Consider the following 16,378-nt stretch of genomic DNA (forward strand, 5'->3'; position numbering starts at 1 on the left):
CATTAGAATCACCTAGAGGGCTCAATACAACTCAGATTTCTGGGTCTCATGCCCAGAGTTTCTGATTCCATAGACCTGTGGTGAGGTCGGAAAACCTGAAACTCCTAATTAGCTTCTGGGGTTACCAAAGCTGCTGGTGCAGACAGTACACTTCTAGAGCCAGTCTGCCAACAAACCTGAATGCTTGCAGACCCTAGATATGACCCCATGTCCTCTCCATGCCTCAAATAAGCAGCTCCTTCCCTCTGGTGGCAATACTTTGTCCCCACACCTCACCTGCCTGATTTGCAGTCATCCCTCAGGACTCAGGAGAAGCATTATCTACTCTTAGAAAGGACTAGACACCCCTCTTCTGGGAACTCCCAGTGCACATGGCCCACCCTCTTCCCAGGGATGTGTGATTGTATGTTTGCTGTCTCTAGCTTAGCCCTTGAAAGCAGGAACTTCTGTAGAAGTTATCACTGTCTACCTGTGCTGAACACAGGTGCTGCCATGTTGAGGGGATTTACCAAAGTTTGGAATACAAGTGTGTCTTACTGAAATGAGACCACAGAAATAGACTAAGATAAGGAGTTTGACCTTAGTGGAGATAGTGAGTGTGGGGAGGGTAATGCATGTCTACCTGAAAAAAGCCTCTCAGATATTTGTGTGGTTTCCCTGGCCCTCTTAGGAAGAACACTGCTCCAGTTAACTTGGGTCTCTGAGTGAAAGAGGAAGTTCAGAAAAGCAGGGACCACAGGAAATTCCTATCAACTTTTTTTTTTTTTTTAAAGATTTATCTATCCATTTGACAGACAGAGATCACAAGCAGGCAGAGAGAGAGGAGGAAGCAGGCTTCCTGCTGAGCAGAGAGCCCGATCCCAGGACCCTGGGATCATGACCTGAGCCGAAGGCAGAGGCTTTAACCCAGTGAGCCACCCAGGTGCCCCAATTCCTATCAACTTTTAAGGAAAAGATAATGTCCTACTTAACATTATCTTCCTTTTAAACTGGCATCTCCTGGGCGCCTGGGTGACTCAGTCGGTTAGGCCTCCGCCTTCGGCTCAGGTCATGATCTCAGGGTCCTGGGATCCAGTGTCCTGTTCTGGGCTCCCTGCTCATCAGGGAGTCTGCTTCTCCCTATCCCTGTGCCCCTTCCCCTGCCTGTGCTCTCTCTAGTGTGTGCTCATGCTCTCTCAAATAAATAAATAAAATCAAAATTGGCATCTCTTTTCTTATACACATATTCCCACATACACAGCTCCTCCGCAGTGCGTGCTTAATGCTGAGTGTACAAAGTCTTGTACATTCTCATTATGTATGAGATGTAAATTTCATGTAGTTCTCACACCAACCCCCACTTTTAAGAGGAAACATTGATGGTTTCTGTGTCACACAACTCATTCCCATGTGTATGCTTTTGGGCAAGGTACATAATCTGTGCTTTGGCTTTCCCATGTTACAAATGGGAAAAAATATGGACCTTGCAGGGCTGTTAAGAGCATTAAATCAGGCAATGCATGCTAATTTGTTCCTTTTTTTCCCCTAGAGAATGGATTACTTCATCCAGAATAAGAAATCTCTATGGGTGGCATAGAAAGGCAGTGATAAAGAACAGGGAAGATATATTTAGTTTTGTCAGTTACTTTCTTGGTGCCCTTAAAACTACATTCTGAGGTGATTACACACTTTTCCACCTGCCAGAAGGGGACCTATCTCTACACACCTTCCAATGAACTCCATTTTACTTTTTCCTTTTCTTGGTATTTTTAAGCAGAATCTTCTTTCAAGTAGCTTGTAAGACATGAAGGAAGATGTTCATGTCCATAATCAGACCCCACGCCACAAAGTCCTGAAAGTGCTGAATGAGAGAGTCAGGACAAAGTGGTTACAATAAGATCTAAAAAGGAAAAAGCAGCATATAATATAACTGTTTTTCTTAATAACCACAGTTTAAAAATATGAGCCTTCATTTGAAATTTGCTTGTCCAAATGAAGTTGGGAATGCTGGGTATTTCATATAGCTCCATGCCCGGAGTATTAAGTATTTGGCTGGGGAAGGTTTTAATTCTTCTATAAACCTTTTTTTTTTTTTTTTTTTTTTTTTTTTTTTACCACCTGTTTCTCCTTCTGGGATATGGTTGCTGCATTTTGGGTGTGACCCCATATTGCAAAGGTTCAGGGTGTTTGCCTGAGTTCACTTACAGTGGTGAAGTTTTTCTCTCATCAGCTGTTGGTAGTCTTCGGAGGAAAGCTTCCACTCTCCACAAGGCCAATTCTGTGCTTTCTAAAGGAGGCCTCTCACCTCTGCACCAGTGAGCATGTGTATGTGGGTTATGTGGGCTTTACATCCCAGGTGGCTGAGCGTGTGCCTCCAGGCAAACGAACACTCTGAGTGTGATTCTGCAGCCAGGCTCTTAAAACGTGGGGACAGGTGATGTGACAGGAAGTCAGGGGACAATCAGCAGTATTACCTTTGGGCACAAGTTCCTAACTGGGTCACTAAGTCATTTCACAGGTGTTTCTGAATTAATGAGGTGGTTAATACACATCTGGCCCCGGCCCTCACGGGATGCCCTGTCATGCTGGAGAACTGGACGAGAAACACATCGGGAAACAACCAAGAATCAAATTGCAGTTGGGAAGTGAATTACAAAGGAAGTAGCAGGGTGTTCAGGGGAGACTAGCTAATGGGAGGAACTGTTAAGAAACACCAACCACCTGCCTGACAACTGAATATCAGAGCCTGAAGCGAGAGAGGAGCAGCCCTCATGAAAGGGCTCAGCACACGCAGAACAGGTTTAGTGGGATGGGACAGGTTGCAATCTGGGCTCTGCCGCTTGCTAACTTCATGCTACTCTTCACCACTTTGAACCATAGATTCTTCATTAGCAAAATTGGAATAATAATAGTATATTCTTCATAGGTTGATTGAAATTAAGTAAGTTCACATGTGGGGAAAAAAAAAGTTTACACCATTATAGGGCTCCTGATATGTGCTCTGCGTGTGTTACCCGAGCTAACCCCCACATTGCACATGCACACACATTGAAAGTAGAAAGTGCATAAAGGGGAGTGATGGTTGGGGAGGGAAGACAAGATGAGGTGGGAAAGCAGGAAAGGCAGATCATGAGAGGTCTCAGAGAGAGATTTTAATTCTTGGTGTAAAGGGAGTTCACTGAAGGGCTTTAGTGAAGGCGATGTGTGGTGTTACTTGTGTTTTATGAGGATGAAAGAATGGGTCAGAGGGAAGTAGCAAACATTGAATCAGGGAGGACAGTTATGAGGTGCTATTTTAAGAATGTGGCAAGTGATGATATAGGCTTGAATGCATACCTGCTCGGTGTAATATGACAGATACAAATCAAACCATGTTCTTTGTATCATCTTTATACTATAATGCACAAATCTTTACTAAAGCATTGCTTTAGTAATGCTTTTGGATTAATAACAGATGGAGGGGGGCGGATTGCTGAGTGATGCTACATTTCCAGGTATACTTATGTAATTCTCACCATGACTTTGTAGGGTGAGCTTCTCTTAGCTCCATCGCACAGATAGGAAGAATGAAGCCCTGAGCAGTCACCAAAGTTGCTGCAAGTCCTCCAGCTAGTAAATAGCAAGGCCATAATGGAAACCCAGGGCTGTTAGGCTTCAACAATATTTTTGTTTGTTTGTTTGTTTCTCTTTGTCAGTTGCTTCTGTTAGCTTTAGATTTCATGGCAGTATGGAGATGTACTTTCTTGGAGATAACCTATGTCATCAGCATTTGACTAAGTAAGTCACCAGATTAGCTAGATATTTGAGGGGATGAAATGTAAGTCATTAATGCCATGATGCATTAGGAGAGAGGGGTGTCGGGCCCTGGAGTGGAAAGAGGATGAGTCTGGGCACTGTAGGCTGAGACATAAGGCATGAGGTGTGTCTTCAAAGCAATAACACATTCTATGTTTATTCATGAAAGCATTTGTCCCACGCTCATAGACAATATAGTATTTTAGCCTTCTGTTTCCATAGCACTGGATGTGCCCTTTATTTTTAGCTCATATTATCTTGGCTGTCCACAAATACTATATGTCATGTCCACTCACTCAACACCAAAGCTCCTAAGGACCCAGTTCCTATCCCAGAGTCTGGTGCAGTTACAGAAGAAAGTACAACTTCATACTGCCATGAAATCTAAAGCTAACAGAAGCAATTGACAAAGAGAAACAACAACAACAAAAATATTGTTGAAGACTAACAGCCCCGGATTTCCATTATGGTCTTGCTATTTACAAGCTGGAGGACTTGCAGCAACTTTCTCGACTACTTTGGACTTCAGTCTTCCTATCTGTGCAATGGACCTAAGAGAAGCTTCTCTCTGTATCTGGACTATTTCCTTTTAGAGTCTAGAGAGTCATCAGCAACCTTTTGGTTAGAATCACTTTGTTCCATAGGAATACATTGTGAAATTGCATTTTAAAACTAATTACAGTAAAAGTATAATTTCATTTTTACTTTCATTTCAGAATTTTGGCTTTACAAAGAGTGTTTCAATTTGGGCAGCTTGAACTTGGCCAAAATAATATACTTAATTTATCATTGTGTATGTTCAAGCTGAGTATTTTAATTGCTTGGTGAATACTAAAAAATTGAGTTTTTCAGAGCACTCGATTTCAAATAAGACTAATTCCACCCTCTCCATACACCCATTCACCACTACTCCACCCACATAAGATGGTATATAATGAATTTGTTTCAAGTTATATTAAATAGCCTTACATTTTTTTCTATTGTAAAAGTAATAAGAGTTCTTTGTAAAAGTTTTTATAATTAAAAAAACAGGAGAAATAATGTGAAAATAACATAGAACACCTCCCAAATAGAGTGCCTATTAATTGATTGTTAAAAGCTTACTTTTTCAGAGCAGTTTTAGAATCACAGAAAAATTAGGTATGCAGATTTCCTACATACCCACTTCTTCTATATGTAGAGCCTCCCTTATTATCAGCATCCCCCACCAGAGTGGAAAATTTACTACAATTGATTAACCTACACTGATATATCATAATCACCTAAAGCTCATAATTTGCATAATGGTTCACTGTTGGTGTTGTATGTTCTATGCGATTGGACAAATGTAAAATGATATGGTCTTTTCATCATGATACTATCGTACAGTCTTTTCAATGCCCTAGAAATTCTCTGGGCTCCATCAGTTCATCATTCCCTTCCCCAACTCAGCCAACCACTGATCTTTTTACCGTCCCCATCATTTTACCTTTTCTAGAACATTGTGTCATTGGAATCAAACAGTAGCTTTTCCAGATGGGTTTCTTTCACTTGGTAATATACATTGAAGTTTTGTTCATGTATTTTCATGGCTTGCTAGCCCATTTCTTTTTAGTGCTGAGTAATATTCCACTGTCTTGATGTACCAGTTTATTTATACATCCACCTACTAAAGGACATCTTGGTTGCTTCTAAGATTTGACAAATATGAATAAAGCTGTTATAAACATCCATGTGCAGATTTTTGTGTGAACATAAGTTCTCAACTCCTTTGTGTAAATACCAAGCAGTAAGGTTGCTGGATAGTTTAAGAGTATGTTTCGTTTTGTAAGAAACCACCAAATTGTCTTCCAAACCAGCTGCTCCATTTTGCATCTCTATCATGAATGAATGAGAGCTCTTGTTATTACATCTCACCAGCATTTCTTGTTCTCAGTGTTCCAAATTTAGGCCATTTTAATAGGTATACAGTAGCATCTTCTTACTGTTTTAATTTGTATTTTTTTAATATCATGATGTGGAGCATCTTTTCATATACTTATTTGCCATCTCTCTATATTCTCCAGTGAGGTGAGAACCTCTGTTAATATTTTGGCATGCAATTTTCAGGTACATTTATATATATATCCACTAAATAAGTTGATTTAGGTCATGATTACTTGACTTTCTTTTATTTATTTATTTTTTTGCTTAACAATAATAATTGAATATTTTTACATCTGAAAAATAAAATGATATGTATCACTAACACAGGATAGGTAGGGATGGTAAGGTTAAAATATACTTGCCCTCCCTGTACAACACCAAGTCTCCCTCTACTGCACATTCTTTTCCACTAAACTCAGAGGAGACCTCAGGATCTTTCTCAACACAGGTTCTATGAAGACAGTACTATTCAGTTAGATGTGGAATAATAGACTATATTTTTCGTCTCTAACCTTGAACCTGAGATGAGGGAATCAAATGGCTCCAACTATCAGAAGCAAATTAATAATGAAGATAAATCATGAGATATATTACTACCAGGCATCTGACACCATAGAGCCTGGCATAAGTATTTGTGGTATTCTTACACCGCACCATCAAGCAAAATATGATATATCACTAAAGCAGAGTTACACTTCCAGGTTAATGATCAGTTTACCTTGACTCAATGTGTGATGCCTGCTTGTAAATGAATAATCCCCTTGAGTCTAGCTAGGTTGGGTCTAGTCCATACGCTTTCTGTTGCGATGGAACCTTCCAAATGTCAAGAACATTCCTATAAATTGGATGGGAAGCAGGAAGAGCAATTATGAGGATATGCACTGATCTCTCTCTCCCTCTCTGTCCTCCCTGTTCCCAGAATCAGATGTTGCTGACTTTGATGGCCGAAGCTCCCTTCTATATAGGTTCAATCAGAAGCTGATGAGCACTCTCAAAGATGTGATCTCTCTGAAGTTCAAGAGCATGCAAGGAGATGGGGTTCTTTTCCATGGAGAAGGTCAACGTGGAGACCATATCACCCTGGAGCTCCAGAAGGGGAGGCTTGCCCTGCATCTCAACTTGGGTAGGGTCAGGCTTTGTTCCTTTCCAGGTTGAACTATCAGGAACTCTATTTTGTGGTGGTTACAATTTCTTATTGCCCCTGTGTGTCAGGGGGGAGTTGCTGAAATATAATCTAAGTGACATTTTCCCCTTTTACATATTGAAGAAGAAAAAATTAACATTTTGTGGAATAGTTAAGCCATGGATAGCATTCTTTGAAACAAGATAATATTGGTAGGTAGGAATCACTACAAGCTCATTGCTATACATATGTATTTATTTATCTATCTACATATTTATCTGTTTGTCTTTTTTAATACAATTTAACTTGAGCAAGTTTAACACACATGCACACATATTTTAATGAAGTTTGCTCACATTCTCTTCTGATTGGTACATTTATGAAAATTCAGTCCCCGGGGAAAAGTGGAGAAGGCATCTTTTAATTTATTTTGTTTATTATTATTATTATTTCTATTTTGGTTAAGGAGAGAGAGGGTCATATGTATAGTGGGAAAGTCTATGTTTTTGCTCATTCCCATGTCTTGTTAAGGGAAACACTCTTTTACACCTCTTGTTGTGCTAGGCTGAGCCCTAGACTCGCCGAATGCCGATTAAGTTAGTACAATGACCTGCCTTCTGTGTATTTAGGACACCATCCTCCCCCAATGGGTTGGCACCCAGCATGACCTGCCTCACCACAGGTAGTCTATCATTGTAACTTCATTGTAATCAGCTTCTTATTCCAGGGAAAGATAAAGAAGGGCTCAGCCTCCTTTATATGCTCAAATGTACTTTTTTTTTCTTTTTTTTAAAAAATATTTTATTTATTTGACAGAGAGAGAGGTCACAAGTAGGCAGAGAGGCAGGCAGAGAGAGAGGGAGAAACAGGCTCCCCACTGAGCAGAGAGCCCGATGCAGGTCTCAATCCCAGGACTCTGAGATCATGACCTGAGCCGAAGGCAGAGGCTTAAACCACTGAGCCACCCAGGCGCCCCTCAAATGTACTTTTGAAGGTAGAGTGAACCAAGTGCTGAGGGCAGGGACAGAATTCCCAAAGGTGCAAAGGCAAACCAAAAAGCTCTTCCATAGAAAAAGATACAAACAAAATAGAAAGATCACCCATGGTGAAGAAAAAGGAAGTGTCATTCTTTATGAGAATGATTCCCTGCCTCTCACTGATTTTGTTAGTATATTAGGGGTGAATATTATACTTATGGAAGAGAATTGCCACTAACTATTTGGTATCAAAGTAAAGAAGGACAGTTATAGCAGAATGGAGTTTGTAACTTTAGGTTGCATAGAAAATTGGGAAAAAATATCAGATAAGTGTATTTTTACAATAAGAAGGAGAGACATAAGAATGAAAGTTAGTGTTGACTCACCTCAAAAACCAAACAAAAGTCTTTATTTTGAGGCATTTCTGAGTACCTTCTTAGCCACCATGGTGAATATTGTCAGGGAGAATATCTGGAATCCTTTAATTTATAAAATTGACATCTAGTGCATTAGATTAAATATAAACCAAAGGCATCTTTAGAAGCAGAATTTTACCCAGAAGAGAGCAGTAAGGGGATGTACTAATACCATGATTAATTGTATTAACATACCTAAAGAAGCAACTTATCAATGAATTATCTGAAGGGTAAGCATACAAATAAATATTCAGTAAAAATGCATCAGTTCATTACCTGACCTTCAGTTTTCAGGAAAGGGATATGGATGATTGGAGTACAGTCCTGTAACTGCGTATGTATAGTGGGAGAGAGCGTTGTGCATTGTGAGTGAGTTATGGTTACTCGCCTATGGCAGAGCAGGTGTCTTCTGCTAGTAACACTGAATCTTCCAGTTACTGTGATTTATATTCCTAATTAGATATGCCATTCCCCCTCCAAAGGTCTGCTCCAACATGCATCATCCAATGTTTTAAACCAGTTTCATTCACAGTATTGCATGATGGAAAGGAGGAGGTGTGGTCATGCAACACCTATTTTAATTGTCGACATGTGCTAACTATTTCTTGTGGGGAAAGTTGCATAATTCAGAAGTCTCTATTTACTTCTGTATGATCTGGGGCTAAGGAATAACTATCTTGTGGAGCATGGGCATGAATACCAAAAATAAAATAAATGGATATTCTCCATCAATAAGTAAGCATAGTGAAGTATCAAAAAGAGAAGTTCTTAATATTCTTCATTTATTAAAAAGAAAAACAACATCTGAATGTCCTGTATTCTGTGCTATTCCAGTCTTCCTGAAGGGAAATTGTATTTAAAATGAATAGGACCTGCTCCTTGCTGTGATACATGGAAAAGAAAAGTCTTTTTTTTTTTTTCCCCAGATTGCATGTTCCGTGTATTTCTAATCATGGTGGTGACAAAGTAAAACCTCATTTAATGAACGATTCAGTAGTAAGAATATGTTCTCTCAGTATTATGCATAGTTTGAGAATTTCTTCATCTCTTTCATCTGTTTGGAAAGCGAAATGTTGTGGGTTTGAGTGTTCCCTGTACTTACCTGTTTGAAGCAGCCACCCAGGCTTCTTGTAAATTCGTATCAGTCTTCACGTTTCTTCTCTAGAGAGACACTGGCATATATCAGTTCTGTAGCCCTTCATACCTCAGAAAGGGCCACCAGATCTCTGAAAGCACTAAGTTAAGGGGAAAGGAAGATGATTATTGCTTTTTTCTCATAATATAAAATCTGTAATGTAGGTTGCACAAAGTAAAGACAAGATTTATTCACTGCTGTAGCTCTAGAAGTTAGGAAAGCATCTGCCTAATACTCAAGGTACAATGAATACAATGGAAAAAGGGGTTTCCATCTCAAATATTAGGGCTTGACACAATGCACATTATTACTGTTGGGCATGCTCACCCCAAGACTGTGTTCCTGGCTTTTCCATGAGTCTCTCTCTCATGATGTCGCCCTGATATTTACAGAATCCCCACAGTGTGTTATCCTCTTATCCAATCCTCAAAGCAGCGCAATTAGCTAAATAAATATTAGCCCCAAATGACCTATAAAGATTATTAGACTCAAAAAGGATAAATCATTTCTTAGAGTTACACAGCTAGTTATTAGGCATGACCACTATTAAAATGTGGTTATATCTAATCATTTTTTACTATTTTCTTCAGATCATAAACTATATATCAGTTTTAGAAAACTTGAAGAATTAAACAAAAATAATTATAATTAAGGAAAACAAAAAGTGTCACCTGAAATCCTACAGTCATCTCTCCTATTGACACTTTGGTATATTTTTCAAATGTTTTTCTTAGTTATTTATATGAAATTTTACATATTATACAAAATTCATGTTCTTTCCATGTTGCCACACAACTTCCAAAATGGAAAGATTTCATATTATTCATGATCATGATAATCTTTTTAAAAATTTTCATTTAAAATCAATTAATTAACATATGGTGTATTATTAGTTTCAAAGGTAGAGTTTAGTGTTTCATCAGTTGTATATAATACCCAGTGCTCATTACATCAAGTGCCCTCCTTAATGCCCATCACCCAGTTACCCCATCCCCCAGCAAGCCTCTGTTTGTTTCCTAGAGTTAAGAGTCTCTTATGGTTTGTCTCCGTCTTTGATTTTTGTCTTATTTATTTTTTTCCTTACTTCCCCTATGTTTCACCTGTTTTGTTTCTTAAATTCCACATATGAGTGAAATCATATGATAATTGTCTTTCTCTGATTAGCTTATGTTTATCTTTTAACATTTTATTTTTTTAAAGAAATGAATGAATAATAGAAGGAACGAAAGGAGGAAGAAAGGATGTGAAAAGGAGGGTAGGGAGGGGAGAGAGAGAGAGAGAGGGAGGGAGGGAAGGAGGAGGGAAACAGGGAGAGACAAAAAGAGAGAGAAAGAGAGAAAGAGGGAGGGAAGAAAGGGAGAGAGGGGGAGAGAGGCAGAGAGAGAAAGAGGGAAGGAGACAGAGAGAGAGACGGAGGCAGGGAGGAAGAGAGGGAGGGAGGAAGGGGAGGAGGAGGGAAAGAGAAGGAAGGAGGGAGGAAGAATCTGAAAATCCAAATCAGTGGTCTAAAGGATGGCCCTAGGCCAATGAAGAGGTAATTTTCCTTCCCAGATTCCATGGAGGCTCCAGTGGTCAGTCCTTTAGTGATGATTCTCCAGTGTGTGTCCCTTATGTAATCGGACTTTACAACTCAACTATTCAGGATACGAATAGCGGGGTTCCGCACCACGGCCAGTTGTCCAGGCTGGCCTTTGGATCCCCATTGGTTGTGGTTCTTTTTAAGTGATGCTCTTTGGTGACTGATTCATTGCCAATTATCCCTACTGGGGCTTACTTGGGCAGGTCAGTTCTATGGTAAAATTGACCTAGGTCATTCCCATTTAATTAACTTCTTAGGGAAGAGCAATGATTTTTTTTTCCCCTAGACGTACTAATGGGAAAGAGATTTCTTCTCTCAGTCAGTTCCTCTTCTCACTTTGTACACATCTCATTCACACCACCTGTGGGAGTCTGCCCTCTGCAGAATTCCAGCAGCACTAACCCATACATGCAGGTGGGAGAATCAAAGAGCAGGTATTACATGACTGGGAAACTGTTGTAAGAACTAAGCAAGACATCAATAGTACATGTAGGTCATTCATCCTTACAAGAGTTCAGTGCCTTTGAACTAAGGCAGAATGTGCAGTTGCAATGAGTGCAGCTGTTGTAAAGTGAGAATCCAGGAATAGCATATAAACACATACACAGCAATGCCCTTGAGGAGGCAAGCGTAGGGTGGAGAGACCAACGCAGTTGAGTGAATAATCAACTCGTGGTGATATCTTGAGATATTGGTAAAAGATCTGCACATTCTCCATAAAGTCAAATGGACATTTGTATTAGCTCTTTTGAAATCTACACAACTGAATAAGTCAACCCACACATATTTATAAAATGTTCAACATGTTTCTGAGTTTATACTGAATACTGTGGAAGATATTTTAAGTGTTGCTGTTTTTGACAACCTGCACTTGAGCACTATACTAGATAAGTTAATTATGTATTCTATTCAGAATAACATGACAGACCTAGAAACTATATCCAAACCCATTTTACAGATGAAAGAACTGATGGTCTGTGATGTGCAGTCTGTTGCCCAAGATCACATAGTCCCATTATTGTAGACTTGGGGTTGGAACCCCCTAATATCGTGACATTAATAATTAAAATGTTCTAAACCTTTATGTAAATATCATGAAGTCCATGTTCATGGTTAAACTGTAACAATGGAGTGATCAGAGTCGAGGAAAGGAGCCCAGAAAGGCTTTATGGATGAACTCTGACTTATCTGGACATTTTAACATAAAAAGTAAAGGAATACAGGCATTTCAAAGTGTCAGGGGGTCAAAGTGCACCCCATTTTTCATAAATTTTTCATTAATGTAATGGCAATTTGTTGAACAAGTACATTAAGTTAGGAGCTGAGCTAGCCATGGGGGGGGTAAAAGTTGTACTTAGCAGTCCCTAATTTCAGGCAGTTCTCAACCTGGTAAAATAATTATTTCATTCTCTTTTTTTAATGTAAAATCTATTTTATTTTATTTTATTATTTTATTTTATTTATTATGTTATGTTAGTCACCAAACAGTACCTCATTAGTTTTTGATGTAATGTTCCATGATTCATTGTTTGTGTATATCACCCAGTGCTCCATGAAGTACATGTCCTCCTTAATACCCATCATCAGGCTAACTCGTGTCCTCCCCACTCCCCCACCCCCCGAAACCCTCATTGTCCTGTTTCTCAGAGTCCTTAGTCTCTCATGGTTCATCTCCTTCTCTGATTTCCTCCCTTTATCTTTCCCTTCCTTCTCCTAATGTCCTCCATGCTATTCCTTATGTTCCATGTATATGTAAAACCATATAATTGTCTTTCTCTGCTTGACTTATTTCACTCAGCATAATCCCCTCCAGTTCCATCCATGGTGATGCAAAAGTTGGGTATTCATCCTTTCTGGTGGCTGAGTAATGCTCCACTGTATACATGGACCACTTCTTCTTTATCTATTTACATTTTAACTTTTTAATATTAATTTAAAGTATATGATTATACTTTATCAAAACCATATACCATAACTGTATTGAGAGAGCATTTTTTTAAGGTAGCGAAGTCACAGAAGATGGATAAAAATTCGAGGCTGGACTTGAGCAACCACCCCCAAACCTAGAGAGTATTTTATTGAATGATATTTAGAAATATTGTAACTAAAGACCTATGTTTCTTTGCTTTAGTGTTACATAAAGATTTACTCCAGTTTTTTTTTTTTAAGATTTTATTTATTTATTTGACAGAGAGAGATCCCAAGTAGGCAGAGAGGCAGGCAGAGAGAGAGGAAGAAGTAGTCTTGCTACTGAGCAGAGAGCCCAATGTGGGGCTTGATCCCAGGACCCTGGGATCATGACCTGAGCTGAAGGCAGAGGCTTTAACCCACTGAGCCACCCACGTGCCCCAAGATTTACTCCAGTTTGAGTGTCAAGCCCACTGGAATCTTGTTGCTTACAATTAGTTTCTTCTCCTTCTTCTTCTTCTTCCTCTTCTTCTTCTTCTTCTTCTTCTTCTTCTTCTTCTTCTTCTTCTTCTTCTTCTTCTTCTTCTTCTTTTTTCAGGAAGTCTCACTTGGGCATACAGGAAAATATTCATTAGCCCTGCATCTTTCCAAGCAAGGGTCTTTACAATACTGGATAACCTATGGCATTGAAATTTGTCTTCTCATTCTGAAGTCTATGCTTCCCCCTTAGCATTGCCCCATTTTTCTTTTGCACAACTTGTTGCTTTCCAACCATCAAATTCTTTTCTGAGACTCTTCATTCCTGCTAAGCTAAGCTACATAGCTTACATGTGTGTATGGTGGGATGCAGATGTGCAAAAGGTTAAGAAATGAGGATGAATCAGGAATATCATTTTTTCCCAATAAGATTGTGTTGGGAATATTAGTGTTAGAGTCAGATAGAGCTTGGTTGTCATCCTAATTCTTTGTGTTCTTAAGTAAGTCATGTGGCTTCTTTGACACAGCAATTTTTTTCAGGGTTTTGTTCAATTGAAACAACATATATTTAGGGCTCACATGTGAAAAAGCTTAATAATATAAGTGAATACCAATATTGATAATCTAAAAAATTAGAGTGGAAAGGTCAATTCTGAAGGTCAGATGAAGGCAGGCATTGGGGACTTTTATATGAGTGCTCACCTATTTCATTAACAGTAAATGAAGCCCTTTCCACAAGTGACGTTTTGCTGAAATACAGTGTTAAACAAGAGTTCCCGTTCCCCTGAAGAGTTCCCCATTCAGACTATCTGAAGTTCAAAGATTGTGAAAGTTGAGGTGACATCCATGTTTGAACTGTTAAGATGAGACCAAACAAGAAGATCTAATCAAAGAAGACTTTTCGGTGAAGACGCTGTCATATGTATGCCCTTAGACATGAAGATTGTTAGTTCTAAGGGTGAAGAAATTGACGTGTTTATCCACAGTATGTTGCCTGTGGAGCAAGATAAAAAACTTAAGTTAGAATTATTTTGGAAACATTTCAAGCTTCCTGTGAAAATTTTTATGTGTATTAGGGCCTTGAGCAGTATTTACATTGTTTCTTTTTAACTTTAAGCACATGAAAACAAGTTTTTACTTAATTAGTAAAAGGGTTTTTTTTTTTTTCTTTGTTTGTTTTTGTTTTCCCTAACATGTTCCTGGCCAAAGTTAGCTTCTGCATATTATTTTCTTTGACCTCTACAATGGCACATGGGAAATTTTTTTTTTTTAAATATTTTATTTATTTATTTGACAGAGAGAGATCACAAGTAGATAGAGAGGCAGGCAGAGAGAGAGAGAGGGAAGCAGGCTCCCCGCTGAGCAGAGAGCCGGATGCGGGACTCGATCCCAGGACCCTGAGATCATGACCTGAGCCGAAGGCAGCGGCTTAACCCACTGAGCCACCCAGGCGCCCTGGCACATGGGAAATTTTATCTTGCCCTAAGAAGTTAGAAACTAGTTAAAACTGATAGCTGAACAGCACTTGCCATGGAGGTAAACTGGAGATATCTATATCTATATCTGTATCTATAGCTATAGATATAGATATATATATCAGTTTAAGGAGTTTGATAATCTCTTGAGAATTAAGTTTTTCTTGACTTCTAATAATCAACTTTTCTAGGTAAGATAGAACATTTCCTAGAACTAATATTCTTCTTTTTTCATAGTAATACTTTGTGTAGATATGATTCAAAACCTCCTTCTTTATGAGTTTCCCAAATTGTTTAAACAAATGAATTTTCACTCAGTTTGTCTTAATACAGGATTTCTAGTGTTACCGTGGGATAATTGATGGAGGAGTGGGTGAAATTCATTCACATCTGCTTTTTTTGTTGTTGTTGTAGTTAATTAAAAATTAACTTGTACTGGAGGGGATAGTCGATAATTTACACATCACTCATATATAGTTCTCAGTGAAGCGGCTATGCAGGATAAGGAATTTTTTTTTAAAGATTTTATTTATTTATTTGACAGACAGAGATCACAAGTAGACAGAGAGGCGGGCAGAGAGAGAGGAAGAAGCAGGATCCCTGCTGAGCAGAGAGCCCGATGTGGGGCTCGATCCCAGGACCCAAGCCGAATCATGACCCCAGCCGAAGGCAGAGGCTTTAACCCACTGAGCCACCCAGGCACCCCAGGAATTTGTTTTTAACGAAGTTTATTTTTCCCATTATGAAAGACAGCTATACCCACTATAAATACAGAGGAAACAGAAAAGGAAAAAAAAAAAAGAAAATCATTAGTTAACATTGGTGGAGGTGACCCGCGAGTTCTCGCTCTGAAAACCAAGTATCAGAGCCCCCATCCCCTCTTTTTATTTCACTACTACTACTACTATTAACATACTTGTAATAGAAATAAAGTTTGTATTTGGAGTTCAAAAAAAAAAAAAAGAAAATCAAAGCTTTTGTTAATTTTTTAGTAAATGCATTCTTTGGTTTATTCTCACATAGTACTTATCTCTTTCTTTTCCAAAATCATGATTTAGTTTTTATGTGTATTTTTCTATCCTGACTTTATATATTTTAACTCAGGAAGGTGTAAGCTATTGATATTCCTTTTATTAGATGTTAATTTTTAATTTTATTAAAAAATGGCTGTCACATTTTTGAAATGATATGAGTACTTTATATATCATAAATGATATATATATCATTTAAATGTCTGTGGAATATTCCATCTGCTGACTCTGCCTAAGTTTATTCAAAGTTTTATTTTTTTTTCTCTTTTTCCAAATGTTTGGACTCTGCCTTCAATTTTTAAATTGTTGAAAAAAATCACCATATTTCAGTTTGTTTTCTTAGAAGAGACATCCAGAATGTTGGTTACTAGATAAAAAGTCATGAACATTTTTTAGTCCCTCAATACTTGCTGATTTATGTTTTATAAAAAAAAAAAAAATGGGGTTTTATTTTGCATTATTTTGGGGCAATAAAAAAGATTTGGTTAACTAAGTTAACAATGTAAAGAAGGAACCATATTAATTTGTTTTTGAGGGAAGGTCAACAAATTGTTATAAATATTCATGAAAATTTCATA

The 16,378-nt window shown here is 38.4% G+C and overlaps 1 protein-coding gene across 1 annotated transcript in view; it reads left to right on the forward strand.

Moving 5' to 3' along the window:
* The window catches only part of CNTNAP5 (contactin associated protein family member 5), an 848,385-nt gene that overhangs the window by 370,368 nt on the left and 461,639 nt on the right, over positions 1-16,378 (forward strand). Inside the window, exon 5 of the mRNA XM_046019554.1 lies at positions 6,599-6,802. Coding sequence (XP_045875510.1) covers positions 6,599-6,802 — 204 coding nt within the window. The remainder of the gene's footprint in view (positions 1-6,598; positions 6,803-16,378) is intronic.

The sequence above is a fragment of the Meles meles genome, chromosome 9 (assembly GCF_922984935.1).
Source record: "Meles meles chromosome 9, mMelMel3.1 paternal haplotype, whole genome shotgun sequence".
NCBI classification, from domain to species: Eukaryota; Metazoa; Chordata; class Mammalia; order Carnivora; family Mustelidae; genus Meles; species Meles meles.